A 23,090-nucleotide genomic window follows, 5' to 3' on the forward strand; every position below is an offset into this window, starting at 1 on the left:
GTAGGCTCCTGTATCATTTTGCAATTGCAACATTCCTACTTTAGGTTTCTTTCAATATTTTTGTAACACATGACCATCCTTAGAGAGTATTGTATTGTATTTTGGAAAGTCAAGGACCTTCGAAACCCACCGAACACCCTGCATTGTGGTATCTTCACTTGTTCACCTTCACATTTTTGAGTTTTTTTCTTTGTAACACGTGGACTACAGGTGAAGAAGGTACAATGAGCACTCCCGATTAATATGCCTATGAACTGTTAGCACTTACTCCATGTCATCATGAACGCCTACTTTCACTGACCATTTCAAGGATATGATCAATTATCGGATTACAGAATAGCGGGCTTCTTTTCAGTTCCGTTAGAAATCAATTTCTGAATATAAAATTCATTTTCGTATACTTATATGTATTAAGTACAGTGTTCGTGGTGATAATCGTGCAAAGATTTTTTAGATGCAGGAAGAAAATAAAATAGCAGAAATAAAATCAGAGCTTACATTTGGTTAATCGAATTTAAATGTGCCAATATATGGGGATTTGTAAGAGAGGACGAACAATACCTTCTTTTCAGGATTTCGAGATTTTTACACAGATTGCTGAAATCGCTAACAGAGAATCATCATCCCTACAAAGTCCTTTTTGAACAATATTAAGTTGAGTTCAGTGCTTGATTTAAGATAAAACTACTAACTTTTTACCTCAGTAAAGTCAACAACTGGAAACTTTCCAGTTGAGATATATGTTTCAGTACATGGTTTGTTGGTTATAGCTGTCGTAGTTAAATACTGTTGGAGTTATTTATATATATATATATATATATATATATATATATATATATATATATATATATATATATATATATATATATATATATATATATATATATATATATATATATATATATATATATATATATATATATATATATATATATATATATATATATTTCGATGACCTCTTGGGCACTTAGCCAAGTATGTAATAGAAGTGGACGATATGTAAGGTAATTAAATATCTTCTTCTACTACTGCAAAACTGCTCACTACAAAAGAACATTAAAATATTTGCAATTTTATTCCCAACAAACTAACGACATACGGACATAATTTTCTTGCGAACAGTATTCATACATCTCGGAGGAAAAAGTAATGCTCATAAACGTTTATCAATATATATATATATATATATATATATATATATATATATATATATATATATATATATATATATATATATATATATATATATATATATATATATATATATATATATATATATATATATATATATATATATATATATATATATATATTGATAAACGTAGTGTTCTCTGGCCGGTTTGTCTGCTTTGTGAAGATGGAAACTAGTTTCTTGGTGGGAAAATCCCTGCCACCTTCGCACGATATCGATTAGATTATGTTCCATTCAAGTCCTTATACAATTCCCCGAATAGGGTATATTATACTTTCATATATATATATCTAACATCACTGTAATCTTTCTGCATATTCAAATCATATTTGAATATGAATATATTTTGAATTTGAATATATTTTGCTTTGTTGAGAGATACCAGATACTATTCAACGCAGTTTATTTTCATTCTGAGAGAAACAGTACATGGATATGATTTCTCTTTTTCTCTCGCTCTCTCTCTCTCTCTCTCTCTCTCTCTCTCTCTCTCTCTGTGTATGTGCACGTGCGCATGCAAAGAATGCTAATTAAATTCTCTACATTTTAATTACGCTATTTGGAAAAGGACGGTCAGTAATTTAATTGCACAAATAAGAATAATATGGCCTCATGTGATCGATCCAGTCATCTTGAAAGTATATAAATGAAAAAGTCGTTTATGAGCATTACTTTTTCCTCCGAGATGTATGAATACTGTTCGCAAGAAAATTATGTCTGTATGTCGTTAGTTTGTTGGGAATAAAATTGCAAATATTTTAATGTTCTTTTGTAGTGAGCAGTTTTGCAGTAGTAGAAGAAGATATTTAATTACCTTACATATCGTCCACTTCTATTACATACTTGGCTAAGTGCCCAAGAGGTCATCGACACTTTTCTGGGGTAACTTGAACTGCAAGTGCTAGAGACAGATAAGAGGACGAGCTAAAAGTGAACATCTGTGTCTATTCCAAATGTCATTTAAAAGGTAGTTGCCGAAGTCGAATTTAATTCCTCTAATAGAAGAGAGATGGTTACAAATGCATTATGTTGTTTCAACTGTCTTTTGAAATTCATACCTTGGTGGAGCTCTGTTTCGTATATTTCTCTTTCATCAGTGTGGCCTCCATAACGCTATCGAGAAGACGACACGATATTTTCCTTTTGTTTGAGAGGTCCAGGTTCATGTCTCATCTGTATCTGTTCTATATGTCATCTAAAAAGTTAGCCCTTCGGGGGGATTTTATATAATATAACTTAACAAGAAAACTTCGAATATAATTTAATTTGAAAATAAAATATAATTTTATTTTCTGTTATATTATATTTACAGAAAATAAATTATATTCGACTCAGACAATGAAAACTTATCTTGGAAAACTTGTTTAGTGTAAATTTTGGAGATATTTGAATTGCGAGCACTCAAGTTCAGGAAGCAAAGAGAATTGAAGTGAAACTTAACGCCTATGGATTATGATTACATGCCATCGCTATGCAATCTCATTCATCGCGGAGACCACTGTTCATTACACAATGTATTCCACAAACGCAGTTTGTTCTGTTAATTGCATCTGTGTGTCTTGAACGGTTGTCCGTTTTGTGAGAAGAAAAACCAGTTTAGAAAAGCCGGTAAACAAGATTCCTGTGGACGAGAATCGAACGCGCACATCTTTACAATTGAAAGACGCATGTCACGGCATTCTTCCAACTGCGCTGTGGAGGCGTTTCCACCACCATTTTTCTTAGACGCAACCGAGTAAGATACTTGAAGAGTTATTTAAGCTGCATCTACAGTTCTCGCTGATGACTATTTTGCTTTTTGATACATATTAGTAATTTTTAAATGTGTAGTAAGAGCAACTCAATTAATAGGAAGAAATAAAAAAGTAGTGATGTGCTTGACTTATGAAGTGCAGTTATTAGATTTGAAGGGTTGTGAAAGTAATGCTTCAGGAGATCGTTATTATGGCATTAGTATTTTTCTTTTCTACCTTCGAATGGAAAGCTGAATTCAAACCCACTCAAGGACTTTTACAATTGTAAACATTTATAATTTTTAATTGAACGTTGGTTAGTCAGTATCATACTGATATGGCAAGAGTTTTCTACGGTGAAACAAACTACAATTAATAGACATAATATACTTGCTTTATGATCTTAGTTGCTTCGTTCGTAAATTCGACCAAAGCAAACTCTATTTTCATTAGAAAAATTAAGTTGGCATAAAAGTTCTTATGGCTTCTGATACGTGCTGCAAGTAAAAGTATATTTTATGAATCGTTGCGATCCTCTTTGGAAACGCAGGCAGAAAGGAAAACCCTTAGGGATTCTATCCCTGAAATTACACATTTAACATCTTTCAGAGTTGAAGGTACGGAGAATTAGTCAATATTAGAAACAATATTATATTAAAGATATTGCTGCCAACAATAAAAAAAAAGATGAAGTAAACAAAACTTTCTCCCTTAGTCCATGACCATGAAACTTTGGCTGAGATTTATGATTTCATGTGATTGCTGAATAGCAATCACATGTGAAATTAACTTAAATAGGTAGGCTTTGAAAAGAGTGAAGATATTGAGATCAAGGGGTTCCACACAAATCTACCGTAGCTCAGTCGATATCGACGATGCCCTTTTAGTGGAAAGACCTGGATTCAAATCCTGTCCCGTCTAGGACGCGAAGATCTTTATGACTTTTCAACTGAAGGTGAATTAGTTCGTTGTGTTTGCATCAACTATCATACCGCGTTCAAAGTTGCTCCGGATTATGGTGTTATAAATTGTTCGCATGGGGGACGAGTTTATACACACTCATCTTCCAACATTTTTAATAGCTTGGAGAAAATGTAACGCTGTATGGCTGTTGCTTTGAATGATGCAGGGCATCTATTTAACCAACCACTCAGTGTATTTTGTACTTAAGCTTATTGTAGAAAGTTTGTTTTTCTTTTCAATTGGTTACAAAGTAAATTATACTAACCAAGGAATTATATTCTTTTATAATTCCTTGGTTAGTATAATTTCCTTATATAATTCCTTGGTTAGTATAATATAATCCTTTACCGAATTGTAAAAAAACAAAGTTCACGACTAAGCTTTTTACTATATATATATATATATATATATATATATACAGAGAGAGAGAGAGAGAGAGAGAGAGGGAGGTAGGTTGTATCGCTTACCGAACCAGAAAAAGCGAGAGAGTTGATTCTTGAGATAACCTGAGAAGAACACGTAACAACTGCCGTGACGCTCCCTCATTCTCTCTAAAATGGTACCTTTGTACTTATCAGTGTGTGTGTGTGTGTGTGTGGATCTAGTACAGATCCACATACTACTAGTACCAAGGTATACGTTGCTCTTGTCTTACAGAGCACTTCTCCGAAAAATTTGAGTCTCGGAAAGTATACATCGTTAGGCAAAATATGGTAAAGATATAAATAAGACTCACCCATTATTCGTGAAATCGACCGGGATCAACTAGAACAGTTTTGAATATTTCATGTATTCAGAAGTAATGAGCCGTAATATGTAAAATGATGGATTCTATAAACCATAAATAATTGCGGAGAATATCGAAAATGTATATACAGTACATGTCTAATTTTGGTGTTAATTGTAATAATGAATGTAAATGAGTAATTCTTATGACTAAATGTTTCTGAAAATATCTAGATTATGCTCCAATAATGAGCAATTAGATGATATTATTTATATACCTTTAAAATCAATATTTCTCATTTAGAGGTCGGGAATATAAAAAAATGAACGAAACTATTTCACATAGCTGCAGAAGAGAACACAGTTCTTTCTGTAATCACAATTATAATTATTTTTAAGTAACTTACCACGTAGTTTTGTTGAGGAATTATATTTATAGGCTTGTTCTATAGTTTAATTATATTAACCTGTTTTTAATATTTTTCAGACACTCCCCTATGGCTGCTATTGCATATCGCCCCTATCAAGAACGAAAAGGATGTCGTTGTTCTATTCCTCTTGACCTTCCGCGACATCACAGCTCTCAAGCAACCGCTAGAAGACGATGCTGCGAAAGGTGAGACCCTGGCCTTTATTTTTGATATCATAATACGAAAATCTTTTTTTTTTCAGACTAAAACTCATATAATAGTCATATCGAAATCAGTATAACATGGAAAATTTCTCTAAAAATACGAAATATGCTTCTTTAGCTTTAATTAAACAAGTTTAACTACACACGTAAAATAATCTTGCAAAATATTTTATCCTAAAATAATTACGGATAAACTTCGTGTGGATTTTATACGCAATTTTTTAGGGAATGTTTTGGAAGGTTATTTTAAATGTATTTGAACTTATTTAATTAAAACTAATGAAGCTAATTTTGTATTTTTAGAAAAAGTTTGCATGTTATGCTGATTTCGATGTGCATATTCTAAGGTTTTTTTCCTCCATTTACCATTCCATTTTTAAAATTAAACATGACATTTACAATTTTCGAAAGTAGTGTTACAAAAGCATGCACACGGCTTGGTTTAGTTGATATTGCAGTTAAAGTAACTAAGGGTATGAGGCCAGCATTTTAAATCTTCCGGTGTTCTGTGACCGGTTTGTCTATTTTTGCATGACTTGAAGGGCAAATGCTGTATCCTCTACAATAGTGCCAAAATCAGTGGTATTTTTCTTCTGTTTTGATAAAAAAATATATGTTATACAAAATCATAATCACAAGTCAAAAAAAATTACTTATATATCAATGCCATGATTTGACAAGAGCTCTGTTTGTAGAATTTTCTTCTTTTGAAAAGTAGGGATATTTTTCGAACTTGTCCATAAGATAATGAAAAGATGTTATCTTATGTTGATGTTCACCATATCCATAGATAAAATAAGCTATGTAGCTATCTTATCTTAGAAAAACAAGGAGGCTGGAAGAAAGTCGAACACCCAAGAACTGCATTCGCTTCCTCCAGAGAAAGATCACTGGGCCTGCCGATCATGCCATTTGTGCTAGTCAGTCCACTGGAAAAACTTGAAAAACAACATCTTGAAAGGAAATTCAGATGTGAGTGATAATTTAAAATATTGTGAAGATGTCTGCATTTGAAAACACACATGCAGATTGGACAGATAGCATTGACCCTCCTATCAAAAAATTAATTAGGTTTCAGTGAAACCAGGTTACTTGGCCGTGGTAGAACCTAACACGAGAGAAAATAGAATGGATATAATCATTTTAGGCCCCTTTTACGTGGAAGTACGGCACCATCTCAATCCCCCCCCCCTTTTTATCCTGGCTCGGGACCCGCATATAGCTCACGAATCAGGCCTATGGCTGGGTCTTTAGTATTCCTGACTGTAATCCGTGTGTGTTCACGGGAAAGGTTTGCCTGTTCTAGGGGACGAAAAACCAGAGTTCCCGGGTGAAAAATAAACCTATCTCGTATGAGACTGGTAACTCACCTTTCGTCCAAAGTGACCAGATAAAGGTTCCTCACGTCGCGGTCGGGAATCGAACCCAGGTCTTTCCGACCTGACTGATTTGATAATGTTGAACATGTCGGGTTTGTTATGTGGTTGGCAGTAAATAATCATGAAAAAAATACGATAGGAAGCCTTCGTGGTTTAGCAATAATGATGATGCGAAAAAACTTCGGTTGTTCGAATTAGTATAGAACGCAAAGAATATTTATAACGACTTTTCAACTAAAGGTGAGTTAGCCAGTCTCATATCGAGGTGGCAGCGTTTTAATTATTATTATTGTTGCTAGGTGAGAGGATAGAGTCCAGGGAGAAGATAAGGTATGAGCGAATATACACACGATAACCTCTACGTGGGAAGTGAATTTAGCTGTCTTTTGACAGCATTGTATTAGTGGTTTCGAACTGTGGCTCTTTGGTTGGTTTCCTTCAGGTAATCTGATTTTCTTCTCACAAACATGAAACTGACTTTGAACACATTTGGTCGTACTTATGCGTACATCCAGATATGAATTTCGGTAATTTCGTGGAATTCGTGCTGTTGGCATCCTAAACGGACTTAAGTCTTCTAGGGAAGTGTAATAATAATATTCTCCACTCCAGCCGCATTTTCCCCCTTAAGATCTGTAATGTTTTTTTTTTCTATCTCAGGCATTTATATATACTCTCGACTGTGTTCCTCTTGGATATATATCAATACGTAAGAGAAAAGCCATAAATTTATAGTCCATCGTAAGCGCGAGTTTTGTCATTTTTATTATTTATTTTGTATTTTTTTATTTAAAGTGTTTGTCTTTTATTTTTACCAAATCCGTCAATCTCGCTCTTTCTTGCAATTTTCTATTTATTTTCCAAGACCTGACTTACCAGACATGAACTTCCTATGTTTTTTTTCATTGGCGCATGTTTTTAATCACTGTGTGTACCATAGAGTCCTCACTTTTCTGTACTTGTATGAATCTTTGCCATGCTTCCTTGGCTTAATTAATATATTTTTTCAGCTTTCCACTCGGCCCATAAGGTTTGACTCTTCTTTTCAAACATCCAATGTCTGAAATTTCATATGTGTTTATCATCAAGCAAAGTATCTAATATTTGAATGTAATTCATTACTTTTAAATCATTAATGCACCCAGATGAACTATTTAAGACCCATTTATGGGTCTTAAATAGACTATCGTATTGTAGTCTTTATTACATAGAATATCGTATTGTATTATATTCTATATTTTCATTTGGCATCGCTCATTACCCATCTTACGAAAGAAAGGTAGATTTTTCAGTCATACACAGCTGCCAAAAATACGATGTTAAATACGTTAGGAACAAATATTTTAAAGCCCAATTTGAACATTTTTTTAATATTGAAAACAAGCAAATCAGGCAGTAATTCACTCAGCAGACGGTTATCCATGGGTGAGAAGAGTGAGTGTTATCTGCTAAAATTGATTTATGAAAAGTAAATTTACTTGGGTGTAAGAAACCTTTGGACACACTTACGGAACAGTAAACAGATTGAGATTTTATTCACTCCGCGAAATGCTTAGTTTAGCAGAGTACGACTTCAAACGAGTGTTATCAATCATAAAGGATGCTACTGTTAATGTTTCGAGTGTTCATTCTTTTCTCAAGTTGTTCACGTCTGATTATTTTTTTTTTTTTTTTGCACAGGCGACTCTGTTTGCACTGCTCCATTATGATTCCTCGGTAAATGTTTTTACTAATAAACAACTTTGGAATTCATTTTATTTCTTCATTTTCCAGACACATTTCATTAATACTTCTTTCTAATTACTAAACCTCCTTGAAGATGTTTGTCTCAGTTTGAGCAAAGAATTCCTATGAAACAAAATAAAAAAGATTACGAATGTTAATTAATTTCGCGTGGTGTCATTTGGCTCTTTTATGCTGCCGCTCATCAGACAAATGTCTCCGTTCCTTGTCATAAGACTAAGAAAATTTTATTCATAGTGTGATTTATATTAGCGCACTAATTACTTTCTTTGAATCTTTAAGTGGTGTATCCCTTAATTCCATCTAAGTACAATGATAATTAAGAAAAATACGAAAGACTAAATAATTAAAATGTATTAAATTGAAATATTAATAAAATATGAAAACAACTTTTAAAATTCTTCCGTTCTTTATCAAAGGTCGAATCCAAAAATGCTGTGAAAAGTAAGAGATTTCTTACGATAATTCACAAAATTCAGGTGGTTAGGGTGATCGTATTAACTAGAACATTCTTCTGATTTCTGTATTGAAACTTTTACGACTAGAAGTAAATATTAATTTTTTGACTGTTCTCGGATTACAATTTAGGACTTCGTCTTGTGTTAAAAACGGTTGTATCTCATAAGTATCTCATAAGGAAGTAGGTTTTTTCCCCTTCCGAAACTCGAGATTTTCATCCTGCGTACAGGCAAATCGGTGGAGAGAATATGCGCAGTTTACACACACACACACACACACACACACACACACACACACACACACACACACACACACACACACACACACACACACACACACACACACACACACACACACACACACACACACACACACACACACACACACACACACACACACACACACACACACACACACACACACAAACTAATGGTTGGCATCAGTAATGTTGTGTATAGATGGTGGATTGTGTACCGTTCTGTGTAGATAGACGATTAAGCAGTTTAGTGGGTTCCCTCCTTCGATAAGTCCTTGGACTCCTCGGAGGTATCAAGTAATAATAATATTTTGGTAAACTTCTTTAGTTATCTGCAACTTGCGCGTCAGTCAAGACCATGTCTAAATGATAGATTTTACCTTCAAAACAGTGACATATTTCCAAATATTCCATGTTGTTGTTGTGAAACATTGGATTCATAATTCAAAACAACCTCTTATATATATATATATATATATATATATAATGTTAAAGATACCAAGCAATTTTAAACCTGGTTTTTCTCCATTTACCTTCAATATATTACCTTCAATATATATATTGTGTGTGCGTGTGTGCGCGCGCGCGCAAATGTTTATAAATGGCAAATCACATCATCCTGGTTGGTGTTTTAGCAACTTATACTGCCTTTGTATATTTTAGGTCTGAGCAAGTTTGCCAGGTTAGCCCGCTCCGTGACAAGGAGCAGGTCTGTTCTGGTCCAGCAATTCTCCTCACATCTCACGACTGTGAAGTCCGATAGCACAAAACAGTCTCAGATTGCTCATGTAAGTACCAGTATTTAGTAATCATTAGATTTAACAGTTCATCTTTATGTCAAAGCGAAATACATGGTTTTCATAATCGTAAGCACAGAGAAAAATTACTATGCACAGAAATCGGAGATGCGAAAAACACACTTAGTTGCTTCTTACGATATTCTCGCAAATGCTCTATCCGACTGAGATCTTTGCGATTTGATAAACTGTATAGGCAAATAAGTTCATTTTTGTGTAAAAGACGGTAAATACTTGATGTTCGTTGGATAATTATTGTGGGAGACATTTCCTGTTCCTTAGCAAAAAAAAAAAAAAAAACTGCATGCATCATAAGTAAATACACAATCTCCCTGGTTGATTTAAAATACCTTGATACATAAAATTTTCTATCTGATGGAAGGAGTGAAAAACGCCATGTCACAACAATGCACCACACACCGTTAGCCGAACCGTCATAATATTGTAATCAGATATCTCGAATACGGCTTACTCTTGCCACAGTTTGATCTTCCTCCTTGATGAGCTGTTCAGCGTTGTTCTTTCTAAGCATAGCAAAGGACAACTCATGAGGTCATATAAAATTTCTTCACTACTCGGCCGTCCATTTCTTAGAAACTTTGCACTAATAGGACCTGAAAACATAGTTTGGCAGATAGCCAGGGTCATGATCTTTTCCAGTGAAGTTCCTGATATATGCCCCAAAATTCGAAATTCAAGAAGTTTGTCTTGTTTGGTTGGTTGGGTAGTTAGTGAGCCCACATTGACTGGAACCCAACGATTATCTGCAACTGTGAATTCTGCGAGGGTGTCATTTTTTTCACGAGTCGTTTCAAGTTTAGAGGAACGCTTATGAGTGGATTGCGTACTTAAAGAAATGCCATCCATTACAGGTTTACTACCTTAAAAAATAAAATAGTAATGTAAATATTATTACAAAGAAATGTCACCCATAGCTTTACTACTACCTTAAAATAATAAATATTGTTATTATTGTCTGAAGGTAGTAAAGCTGTAATGTATGGCATTTCTTTAAGTGGGCTCAGTAACTATCTAACCAAGCAAGACAAACTTCTTAAATTTCAGCATTTTGGGGAAAATATCGGTAACTTCATTGGAAGGATAATGACTCAAATTGTAATATTTCCAAATTGTGATGATATTTATTAGAAATTTTATTGACAAAAAATGAATGAAAACTGACGTGTTCTCAAAATATGAAGAAAAAAGGGGGGGACTTCAAGACTACAACTCACCTTGAACTTTATTATATGAAGAAGAATAAAAATCCGCTATTGGTTTAATCTAAGCAGGCAAACAATATTTGTTATGTAACTTCTACCTAGGAAAGGCGCAAAGCATTTTTTCTGTAATCTTTATCGTTTTTGTATTTTTTAAAATTTAGTTTTTACCTAATCCAGAAAGCCTGCTCAAGAATTCATCTCCCACCTGAAACAATCGTGATCATTCATGCGTACAGCGGGATTCAAATCCACAGCCAGTTGATTGGAGAGCCGATACGCTAACCACTCGACCAACCAGTTTGCCTCTTCTCCAGACCAAACATGATACCTTTTTAAACCATTTCATACCTACAATAAGCAGGATGGTTATCTCACACCGGCGACAACATGAAGACTTTCGCAAACATCCATGCCACATTGTGATTCAAATCTACATCCTGCTGGGCGGAGAGAGTGGAGATGCTATGTACTCGGCCAACCAGGCCGTAAATTGATCAATTATAACAGTACTTAAGAGATAAGTTATACTCACGTGTATATTTGTTAGGAAGCACGTCCCTTCATGCCTACAGTAACATCTTTTTTATGTTCTGCAGACTTCATACCATACAGTCATAAAATTGCATGGTAGGAAGTCTTACACTATTAAATTGGATATACTCTGTAACATAATAAATTATGTGAAGTGTTAAGAGAGCATTCGTTGATAATTGAATTGGGGACGGGCATGTAAAATGGTTAAGAGTCATTGGCATAGAGTTTGATATAATTCATAAGAAAATAGTTTTATCCATCAAGAGAGATAAGCTGAGCATTGGACGTTATTAAATTCAACGTTACCATGGAGACAAAAATCATTTGAACTAAGTATGCTTCGTATACTAAGTAGTATTAGAGGACACACCAAAAACATTTATTATCTTCAGAATAATTGAAATACGGAACCGTTCGTTAACTGTTTTAATTCTGTGTAAGTGTTGACCTACTTGTCATTTGCGAAATAATCAAAGTTATTATTTGAATATTCAAACAGAAACTAATTTGTTTCTTCGCTTTCTGTTTTAGTAACATCAGAACAAGTACAGTTAAATTACTCATCAGTGGTATAGATAATCCGCTATATCGATGCTGTGAACTATAGACACATTAAAATTGCCAGAACTCCCAAGATTGCGCCTCCAAAAACAATATTTCAATGAATTTGTTTGATATCAGTGAAACAATATCACACGGGAAACATAGTTAACCACATAGTAATGTTTTCGTTTTGAAATATACTTAATAAATCGTTTTTGGTAATTTACACACTTTTGGTTTATGTAGTTAATGTGTCAGATCCTAGTATTCCTAATTCACATAATTTCTCTTGTCGTTTTGGTTTTCTTTTCAGTAAGATACGATATATCATAAGATTAGGAAAATAAGCATTTATTCGGATACTGTACCTCAAGTTTTTATTAAAACTTGATCAGGTATTGATTTCTATATCGCAAATACTATCAATATAGATTCTGAACCGAAGACCCATTTATCAAGTAAAGAGATGACGATGTCAAGGACAAAGCACGAGTGCTCTAACCGGTTCACATCCAAATACAGTGATTTGGGGAGTATAGTAATTAATGCTCATCCGATGCCCACTTTCCTGAGGCTCTTGAAATTTAGCCAGAACGAACGCCGAAAGTTATAACATTATTTAAGGCGCCGTCAATCTAAGCAACCCTCATTCAGAAAGCTATGATGTCATTCTAATTCTAGAAACTCCAAGGGATATGGGTATTAATATTGTTGTGATGCGACATGATAAAAAAGCAAACATTTTAGAAACACTTAAGAAAAATGCTCAGTAACTAGACCTACGCTATTAGTCATAACATAGATGCAAAACTAACTAGTTTTTTTTTATCACTCACACTGTTTCTGTAATGCTGATAATAATAATAATCTGTGGTGTTTAATAGGCCCCTTAGGTCCACAAAACTGCCAAATATCTTGGCTTTGATAATTATAAGATAAGCGGATTAGTATTGCTCCCAAATATATATCTATTAGAAAAATTGGTCTAATTCTCGAAGTCTAAATAGCATAAGTGTACGGTAAATCTGTAAGCACCATTACTGACTGTTTCTTCGAAATACTACATTTCTCATTTATTTCTCACTGAATATGTTTCGATTAATATTCTCGTAATTGTTACTTCAATCTGGAAATTATGATGGAATATTTAGTTGCGAGATTATTTTGGTTTCAAATCGGAGAAGCGAAACATTTTCTGCGAAGCATCTGCTACAATTGTTATACCGAATTCGAGGCATTTCGGAGTGATTTCCTCTAAGAGCTTCCTAAAAATACATGATTGTACAGAAGATTGCAATTATGTTAATGACCGTCTCTCATCAGTTCACTCCACTCTTTCTCCTTCACATATTCGTTCCGTTTCTGAAGCATTTTCTACAAATTTTCCATGGTTGGAATTAGAAAAAGTAATTCTCCATCTCTCCTCTAAATTTGATAAAAAATAGTGCAGCAACTATTCAACACGGTTCACAAGTCAAATTCAAGTCGCACAACAATTTTCTTCTTTTCATTCATACCTTCTATTGCTGACTTTTAGAAGAGTTCTCTCCTTTTGTGTGTTTCCTAAAATCCTAAAATCAACATTGGATCTAAAGACCAGTAAACAAGTTTTTTCTTAACTTTCTGCCAACCACGACACTAACGTACTGCCGATTAAACCTCCTCTTCAATTTTAAAAAAAGACAATTGTTTGTCAACCTTACTCATGAGTTATGAAAACCGAAACGCTGTTCTCTTTGTTCTTCAGTAAAGTGGGCTTTTGTCATTTAAAAATAGAAACTCTTCAACGATATTAGTTTCTCCCATGAGCCAAGCTAGAATTTAATATTGAGTAAGTTTCTTAATGGGCTGAGCTTTCTAGCTCGATCATCAAAACTGTTTTCACAAAGACTGTTGTAATATGCGCACACTTCAACACTCGCAATTCGCTTTTACAACTTACTATTAGAAGCTTAATCGATTATGCTTCCCAACCGCACAGAATATCGCCTTATCAATCTTTTTAAAGCATCATTCCATAATAGCAAACATTCAAAAAAAAAGGAAAAAAAAAAGAATTGTAGAACGACAAAGAATATATCGTATGATCACTTATAATTGTCATAATTGTAAATAATATAATACGCGATCACTTTTGGAGATCTTTCATTAATGACATTGAATATTCTACTTTTTTCTTTATTGTAATCTATACGGTACTATATGCTGAAGCTACAAAGACGAATTTTTAATACAAATCCAGCTACTTTTATGTTAACAATGCATTGAATGTTATCATATAGACACTGAAACCTTAAAGAAGAGAATATTAAGCATCGCCACATATCATGAAAACCAGTTCAAAGATCTCGTTAAGTTACAATCTGAGTCTCTTTCAAGTCACTCCATTACCGGCAATGCAATAAGAAACTCTTGTAATTTTCTATACAAAGGATTTCAGAGTTCAGATTTCTTATGCGTTTCCTAAAGCATCTATTTCTTCCTTTAAGGCTAATCGTGTAATTAGACCTGTTAAGATCGCAAAAGTAAATCTGAAACGTTTAGTTTTCTCAAGGAACTCCTGCAATTTTATACAGCACGCACAAACGAAAGACCATTTGCATGATCGATTCTAAGAAATATAAAATCCTCCACACCGAAATGACCTTAATCTCGCAAAATTTGTTTCCAACTTAGTTTTTCATTACTGTGTCACGATGTATCTTTTTTTTTTTTATCGAAATCCTTTTCTAGAAGTTGAATATTATCTGAAGCTTTTATGTGATCTGGGATATTTTCTAGCAAGCATTCCAATTGTGGTATTTCCCTTCAGGTAAATGTGAAGTAACACGAAATATATTTCGTGTTAGGAATAATGGTCGTAGTAAATCAACAAGCAGTTTCTCTCCTACCTGTTCCGTTTAAATGTTCCATATTAATATTAAAGTTAACTAACATGTCCGTTATTGAGCAAGAATTTTGTTAGTTATATATGTTACCAATATGATCACAAAGTCTCCAAAAATTAACTGAACCACATCGATGTCGTAATTTCATAAAGTTCTGTTATTAAAACAAAACTGTGTAGTGATGAGGTAAAGAAGATTGATCATTAAGTATATCAAATATTAAGGAATCCAGATTCTTTGAGAAAAGCTTAGATGTCGTTAATATATTATTAAAATATTATTAAAGATCTCTAAATTTCTAAAATTGTTAATAACTAACAAACTAGTTTTAATGCGAATCCAAACACCACAACGACATCAGAAATGCTGAAATCTTAAGGATCATAAATTATAAGTAAATTATCTTATGGAAAGTAGGTTTGGGATGGATTATCATTATTGACGGAACAGTTAAGTGTAGGAGGCATTTGTGCATATTTTGATTTACAATGAAGTGTGTGTTTCCAGGCCGGTTTGTGTTTGTTGTTTTGGGGAAGACTGCCTAGTTTGCTGAAAGAAGAAGGAAAATCTTTATTATCTTCCTTGTGAAATAGGCTAATTAGTATTGGCTGAAATAGATAATTCCTTTCCTCACAGATTAGATTTGGATCTAGTTTTCCGTCAAAAAAGTTGACACGTGCAGTAACCAGAAAATATCTGCAAAATGTTTTTACAGATACAGCATAATGTTATACTCCATACTTCAAACGTTAAACACTATCAGATGTTTTAATTATATTTGCTGTGTTCTGTTTTGCCAAAAGAATTTTTGCAAACATAATTTCCGTAGCTTTAAGAGACAAGACATGAAGAAATATCCTGCTATAAGGTGAAATTAAAATAAATGTGTAGTGCAGATGGATATTTCATAAAAGTGGAAATTAGTAATGATGGAAAGAATGTATTGGAAATGTTACTAGAGGATGTAGAACTTCACTTACTAAATATAGTTAGATAACGAAACTCTTGTGATCATTCAACCTGTCAGTTATTCCTGTCATATTTCATTCAACACGTGAATAAAATAGGACATCGCATTACTTGGTGCTCTTGTCATATAAGAATGGTGAGTGTAGACAGACGATGGGCAGTTCGGCTGAGCCTTTTCTGAAATGAAAAAGGGAGGTCAATAGAAAGGCGAGCCCATTGATTGCCTTGTCATGGCACACCTGACAACAGATAAAACACACTCACGGTTGATTGGCTGCCTTATTTTGTGACAACAACAGTCGCGAATGAAACTGATTTACCGTTAGGATGACCATAAAAAAAGATTTGTATTTTCCTATTGATGGTTCTTGCCGACCAACTACCGAGGAGTAATATTATGTCAATACTTTATCAAGTTAGGAGTATTATTTTATGAGTATAATTCGTATCATGATCATTTCGTATTGGTATTCAGTTTTCGTAAAGTGTGAGCGACTCAAAAGTTTCAAATAACTAACAATAATAATTCCTTGAAGCAGCGGAGTTCTCATATTTTCCTCCTCTTGATTTTATGTACATAAATTTGTCTATTTACATAAACTAAACTTTTTTCTTGGTATAGAACAAGCGAATATAACCCTGACCATTAAATTTAGGAACTATGCTTCCTTCTGTTTCAGCCTATTAATGAACTTTCTTGATTTCTTAATTCTTCCTTAAAAGAAATTCTTCTTCGCCTTTGAACGCACTACTGTTGAGAAAAGTTGACGGGCGTTGACAAACCCAGGTTACCAGCTATAAAATGCAAAATACATTTAGGTATTATTTTATAAAAAGTACAAAAGGTAGTAGCAATATTTATTTGTAAAGATCAAAATGTTATCACGTTAAACTGGAATAGCAAGCTATTCATAGAAATAAAAATTAATCTTACATGGAGTAGATATAACTGCATCAGGAATTTGGCGTTTACTTCATATGAGTCTCCACACCCTTCTTCAGCCGCTTCTTGTTTAATCCCATATGGTCTACAGTTTTATTAATATTCTTTCCCTCTTTTTTATCGTTATGTGTTTATTCAATTCAATGTTTATTGCCCGGTCTCTCATTCATGTTTTTTTTAATTTAATTTCCTTCTTATATAACATAAGGTGCGTACATATTATATCAATTTTTCAATGTCTGAGAGAGTATTTCATAAACAAATCATTCTATTTTTATGTTTTTCTGATGTGATTCCCTTCAATTTGTGGTCTCTCTCTCTTGTTCGCTTACTGAAATCAGCCATATTGCTCATTGGACCTTATTTGTATATACAAAATAGTTCGAACTGATAAAGACAGGTGAGTAATATGACTAATTTCAGTAAAACGTACCTGTGAAAGTTGTTTAGCGTCAAAACGTTGTACGTTGAATTGTGAAAAGATGAATTCAATAAATGCTACTTTTCAATACCTGTTGTAAATAAGTGAAGAATAAATCATTACTCTCTTACTCTCACTAACCTCAAATCCTGTCCATAATTTTACTGGTAATAGTTGATACATTCTTCTTTTTTATTTGACGAATATAGCGCTCAAATGTTTGTCTTAAAGATCTTCCATCATCTATTTTGAATGGTGTGAGGACAGCTTAGTGAATTTTAATGTTAGTAAAAACAGTCCTGCTTTATTTGTTGTAAGAAAACATCTGATTTTACTCCCGCTTATCTTTAACAATACTAAAAATTCTAATCAAGATCAGACTTTTCTTCTTAGGCTGGCTTACATCTCCAGCCTTTCCTGGCATAAACGCATCACATCCATAGCTTTTCAAGCTTCCAAAAAACTTGATAACATCCTGTTCAGTTCAGGACACTGAACTTATGTTTAGCACCAAACATTCCAAATCCATCCAATCACAGAATACTGCTCTCACATTTTGATTATGGTGCATCAAAAATCTTAAAAGTGCTTGATCTTCCATAACTATTCAGCTCGGTTAAGAAATTTTGTTAGTCGAGTGGATAGTCTGCGCTCTCCAAACAAATAGGTGGAGGTTCGAGTCCCGCTGTGAGCAAAGATCTTCTTCATCCTTTCCAGGCTTATAAGGTCAAGTGGCCTGTTCTGGACTCAATTCCATCTTTTTAAGGGTCTTCCTATGTATCGGGTACCTTTTGGGTGATAATTTATAATTTGTTTAGGTATTCTGCTTCTATTCATTCATGTGAACATAGATGTTTGCCGTTATTACTGTGAAATGAATTTCATCGAACAGCTACGATTCCCCGCTTACTGGAGGCCTTGAAAAAATTCATTCCATATTTGATCTCTATAGCTGGGTTTCTGAATCTTATGGGTTCAGATTAGGACACAAAAAGCATTTATCCCACTATAAGCTAAAATAGTTTATAGTGGGATAAATGAAGGAATGTACACAGCAGCAGCTTTCCTTGATATACCTAAAGCATTCGACTGTGTAGATCATGCCTTACTCCTTGTGAAAATGTCTAGATATGGCATTAGAGGCGTTACAAACGATTTGTTAAATTCTTATTTAAATGACAGAAAACAATATCAGCTATGAGATCTTCAACAGTGCAACAAAAGTAATAAAATGTGGGGTATCACAGGGTTCGGTACTAGGACCTATCCGATTTTTAATATATATAAATAATCTATGTGAGTACAAACGTTTTTGGTAAAATGATATCGTTCGCTGATGACAAGCATGAAAATATATACTGAAACAACCCTTGAGGATTTAGAAAATGGGATTAACCATGATATGTTGAAACTAAGTGGTTTAGCAATAATGGTCTTAAAATTAATATTAACAAAACTAAATGCATACATATATTTCACCTTAACTGATAAGCCAGATCATGATATAATTATAAAATGGCATGAAACAAATTGTATTGGCACTCCAAGTTGAAACTGTAGTTAAATCAAAAACACAAAATTGGTCAAGTATTTGGGCCTACATATACAGCAACCTGAAATGGAACTCCCGTATCACATCTGTAATAAACAAATTGAGGTTCATAATTAACAGAACATTTTACTTTTAAAAAATTGTCAATTCAGTATTTCTAAGATGCTTATATTATTCATGGGTAAATTTCTCACTTCTATATGGTATCACCTGTTGGGGTGGAGACTACTACGACAATCTGCTTCCTTTGATTCGAATACAAAATAAAATAACTAGAGCTATAACCATTACTAATATTTTCGCATATTCAACTAGTGACCTGCTTGACATTCTTAACATTTTTTCATTACATAAACTTTATCCATATAAGTGTATACTATGTGTAAGAAATAACATTGCAAATTTTTCTGTATATAACGTAGACTATGATTTACGTTGTTGCCGGAACTCGCTAGTAGTTCCCAAGTCAAAGAAATGTTTCACAAATAATTTGAGCACTTAGGAACAAACAACTACAATAAATTGTATAACGAAATAAAATCTGTAACATCAGGATACACTTTTAGAAATAGACTGAGAGACTATCTCATTGGACTAAATAATGCTGACTTTTATTTTAATGTATATTATAAAAAATTACCCTAATTGTTATATACAACGTTTCAGTCATTGTCTGTATGTATTCATGTGCGCTCATAGATACAATCATGTAATTTTTAGTGACTGTATTGCCCACATTGTATTCTTATAGTAACCTGTATGATTACACACATTGTACAGTTCTTTATAATGTATCCATTTTCGTTCTTATTTTTAATTTTCTTATTTTCGTTCTTATTTTTAATTTTCTTATTTCCTTTCTTATTTGTTTCTTTTTTTTTTATTTCTTTTTCAAGCCTAAGTATTTTCTTTTACTATGAATATATATATTACCACGTGGAAAATAATTGTAGGGATATACTATGTGTGTATGTATGTATGTGTATATATATAATGTTCTGTTAATTACGAACCTGAACTTGTTTATTTAAAATGTGATACGGGAGTTCTTTTACAAGTTGCTGTAAATCTGTAGCCCCAAATATATTATAACATATGTAATATTACCTTTTACTAATCTATTATTTATCAGTTGTATTGTTCTAAATACCGTATTTTCATTTCTACTACTTAGTATTTTAATAAATTACTTACTTATAAAAAGAAAAAAAGAAAAATCTTAGCCCACCTACGGTCCCAAGATTCTAGGCTTACAACCTATCGTCGGTGGGAGTCAAGTAAAAAAAAAAAAAGACTTCTCTTTCTTACAGATTCACTCTTATTTCTTATAGATGTTCTGTTTCTGCCTTCTATAGGTATTTTATGTGCGCTTGTACAACCAGCTGACCACCATTTCTCTCCCTTCATGCATGTAACAATACGAATAACTAGTCGACACCAGTACACATTACAGCTTCCAACTTCCAGAATTAACTTCTCATCTTTTTTTTCTGTTTATCCCGGTTCTTTGGAAGCTTTCCTTGCATCGCATCTCCAAGGACCTCTAACGGTTCAAAAAAACATATTCATGATTTTCCTTTCTTGTTACACACTTGCCGACACACGGTAATGTGTGGTGCTATATATTCTGTGATCCCTGAGAGTGTTATTTTCACAGTTTTCATGTAAAGTTCAAAAGTTTATTAAGAATTGCTCTTTCAATAAAGAAATACTGATCCTTGACTTTTTGCGAATAATAAATGTTTCAGGAATAGATAATGATATTTAGATTTGTTATTAGGCTCTTTTCTCAAGTATTACTGAGTTACGTGTTATTCAGCGAGCAACTACTTAGTGATATGAAAACACACAAAATCTTTCGTTTATATATGAAAATTAATATTCAAGAACAGTGGTGCTTAGTGATTGTAATTTATTAGGAGGATTAATCAAAAGGGGGGATTATAATCAAAGCAATTTATATTTTATTAAATCTAAAAAGGTAAAATGTGTAAATGTTTAGCATGATATTTTTCAATATACCCCATCCCCTCGATTCTCTAAACATTTCTTAAATCAGTTCATAAGCTTGATGAGATAATATCTTTCTACATTAAAACATTCAGTTCTATTCGATCAACGGTAAAACTGTTCGTAAGAGCAGGTTCTTCAAGATTTCAGATACAGAGTCAATATAGGAAAACTTTTTAAATAAAACATTATTACTCCAAACCAAAAAAATCATACAAATACTCCAAACCAAATAAAATTATAAAAACACTTTAAATCGTTGGATAGCGAGTGATTTATTTATCAGGAAACGAGACACTCAGTACCTGTACTAGTTGCGTAGTTTTTCGCCTAAAGGCGAGTTAGCCAGTCTCATACACTGGCATCAGGATTTTCCTAACGGAAACTTCGGTTTTTAATTCCGCAAACATACAAACTGGCATAAGATTTGTCTCTTTTTTTCGCACATCTATTTTTAGTCAGATGAGTTGCTTATTTATTGTGTAACATGCAATGCTTAATTTTCGATCAATGTATCGGATTTTTTTGCTGGAAATTATCCTATAAAGCTGCTGTATATGCTTTATGAATCCAGAATTGGCAAGTCTTTACAGGTTGGCGTTATTTGCCGAAATCCTTATTTATGCTGATCAGTATTTATATTTGCCATAGTCATTATAATTGAATTCATTTAAACTAATAAATAGCTTTATAGGATTGATACTGATGACTTTTTTTCGGTACAGTGCAGGAGGGGAAAGAACAAGGGGTCACCCCTAGAAATTGTGTAAGTGTGGTTGACAAAGGTGTTAGGACTAGATTTTTTGCTTAGCGGGTGGTGAATGGGTGGAATGCATTGCCAGAGGTTATTGTGTGTGCTTCGTCTGTGAATGAGTTTAACGAGAGGAATGGTAGGTCAGAAATCGTATGAATAATGTCTAGTATGTCAATATGGGATCTTCCGCAATGAGTCTTCTGACTCCATGAAAACACCCCTTATAATAATTTTTTTATTCTGTAATATAACATTTTATTTATCATCGTACAGAGCATTTACATATGTACACATATTTACATATTACATTTATTTTTTATTTTACAGTGAATTTCATGCAACTTTTTCCGTTGTTTGTATTCTAAAATGCGTTAATAATAGTTATATGGTAATTTATAGTTTGCAAGTGGATAAAGTTACATTTTAATAGCATTTATAGAATAACAGTAAGTTATATATATTTTACAATTTTTGCTTTTTAATGTTTTCAACCGCTGTAACAAAGCACTTCAATGTAATAAATAATTCTTTTTTTTCCCTTTCTGTTGATCTCAGTTGAGATGTAATGTCTCAGACTGCATCCTCGAAGCTTTTTAATGAGCTTATCTGAGGATGACACCGATTTGATATGTTTTTTTTTATTGATTTCATTGCTGTGTTGGAAGTAGGCTGATGTTTGGGAGGTCAAATGAATGATCAGAGTGAAATTGCCGGTATGTTCTGGTATTATTGCATCTGTCTTGGTGGTTCACATTCATTTTTATTGTGGTCTTCTTTTTGAACTAATTAGGAGACTTTTTTCACTATGGCAGCCTTTCTATGCCTTCTGAGCTTTTAGTTTGTATCGGTTTTGAAGTTTGTGACTTCCTCAAGAATATCTTGGCATCTCTGATCCACAAAAATTGGTTAATTGTTTTATGTTTTTGCTTTTTGTGTTTAGTACAACAGATTCTGGTTGAATGGTATTAAATATTCGGATAGGAAGATTGGTGTGTTGTCTTGCAATGCGTTTTCAAGTCCTTGGTAACTGGTTTTTCTGTCTGCTGACTTTTGAGATTGTCTCTTGTGGACTTGCTTGTAAGACGAACTATGACCGGTGCAGGTCGCAGCAAGCCTTGTTTTTTGCTCTTCCTAGGAAACCGATTTACGGTCTAAATGTCGTTAGGCTGTAGAGGGATGTCAATTGTATGGCCTAATTTTAAAACTACCTCTCTGAGAGTTTTCTGTAGGTGCAGTTTATGGAAGACCATTTATGATGATATCTTATTTATGTTGTTGCTGATTTAAACGTTCATATTGTAGTTTTAGAGAATGAAGTTCTTGACGGAGTTCGGATGTTTCTTTCATCAAATTGTGTTGTCTGTCATTTAG

At 33.4% G+C, this 23,090-nt stretch overlaps 1 protein-coding gene across 1 annotated transcript in view; it reads left to right on the plus strand.

The window, feature by feature from the left end:
* LOC150102750 (potassium voltage-gated channel protein eag-like) overlaps window positions 1-23,090 on the plus strand; it is a 326,654-nt gene that overhangs the window by 230,240 nt on the left and 73,324 nt on the right. The window contains exons 3-4 of the mRNA XM_090398733.1: window positions 5,102-5,230; window positions 9,749-9,873. Of these exons, the coding sequence (XP_090254859.1) occupies window positions 5,102-5,230; window positions 9,749-9,873 (254 nt within the window). The remainder of the gene's footprint in view (window positions 1-5,101; window positions 5,231-9,748; window positions 9,874-23,090) is intronic.

This window comes from Typopeltis vanoorti, chromosome 10 (assembly GCF_054136105.1).
Source record: "Typopeltis vanoorti isolate ZY-2024b chromosome 10, IOZ_Tvanoo_1.0, whole genome shotgun sequence".
NCBI lineage: Eukaryota > Metazoa > Arthropoda > Arachnida > Uropygi > Thelyphonidae > Typopeltis > Typopeltis vanoorti.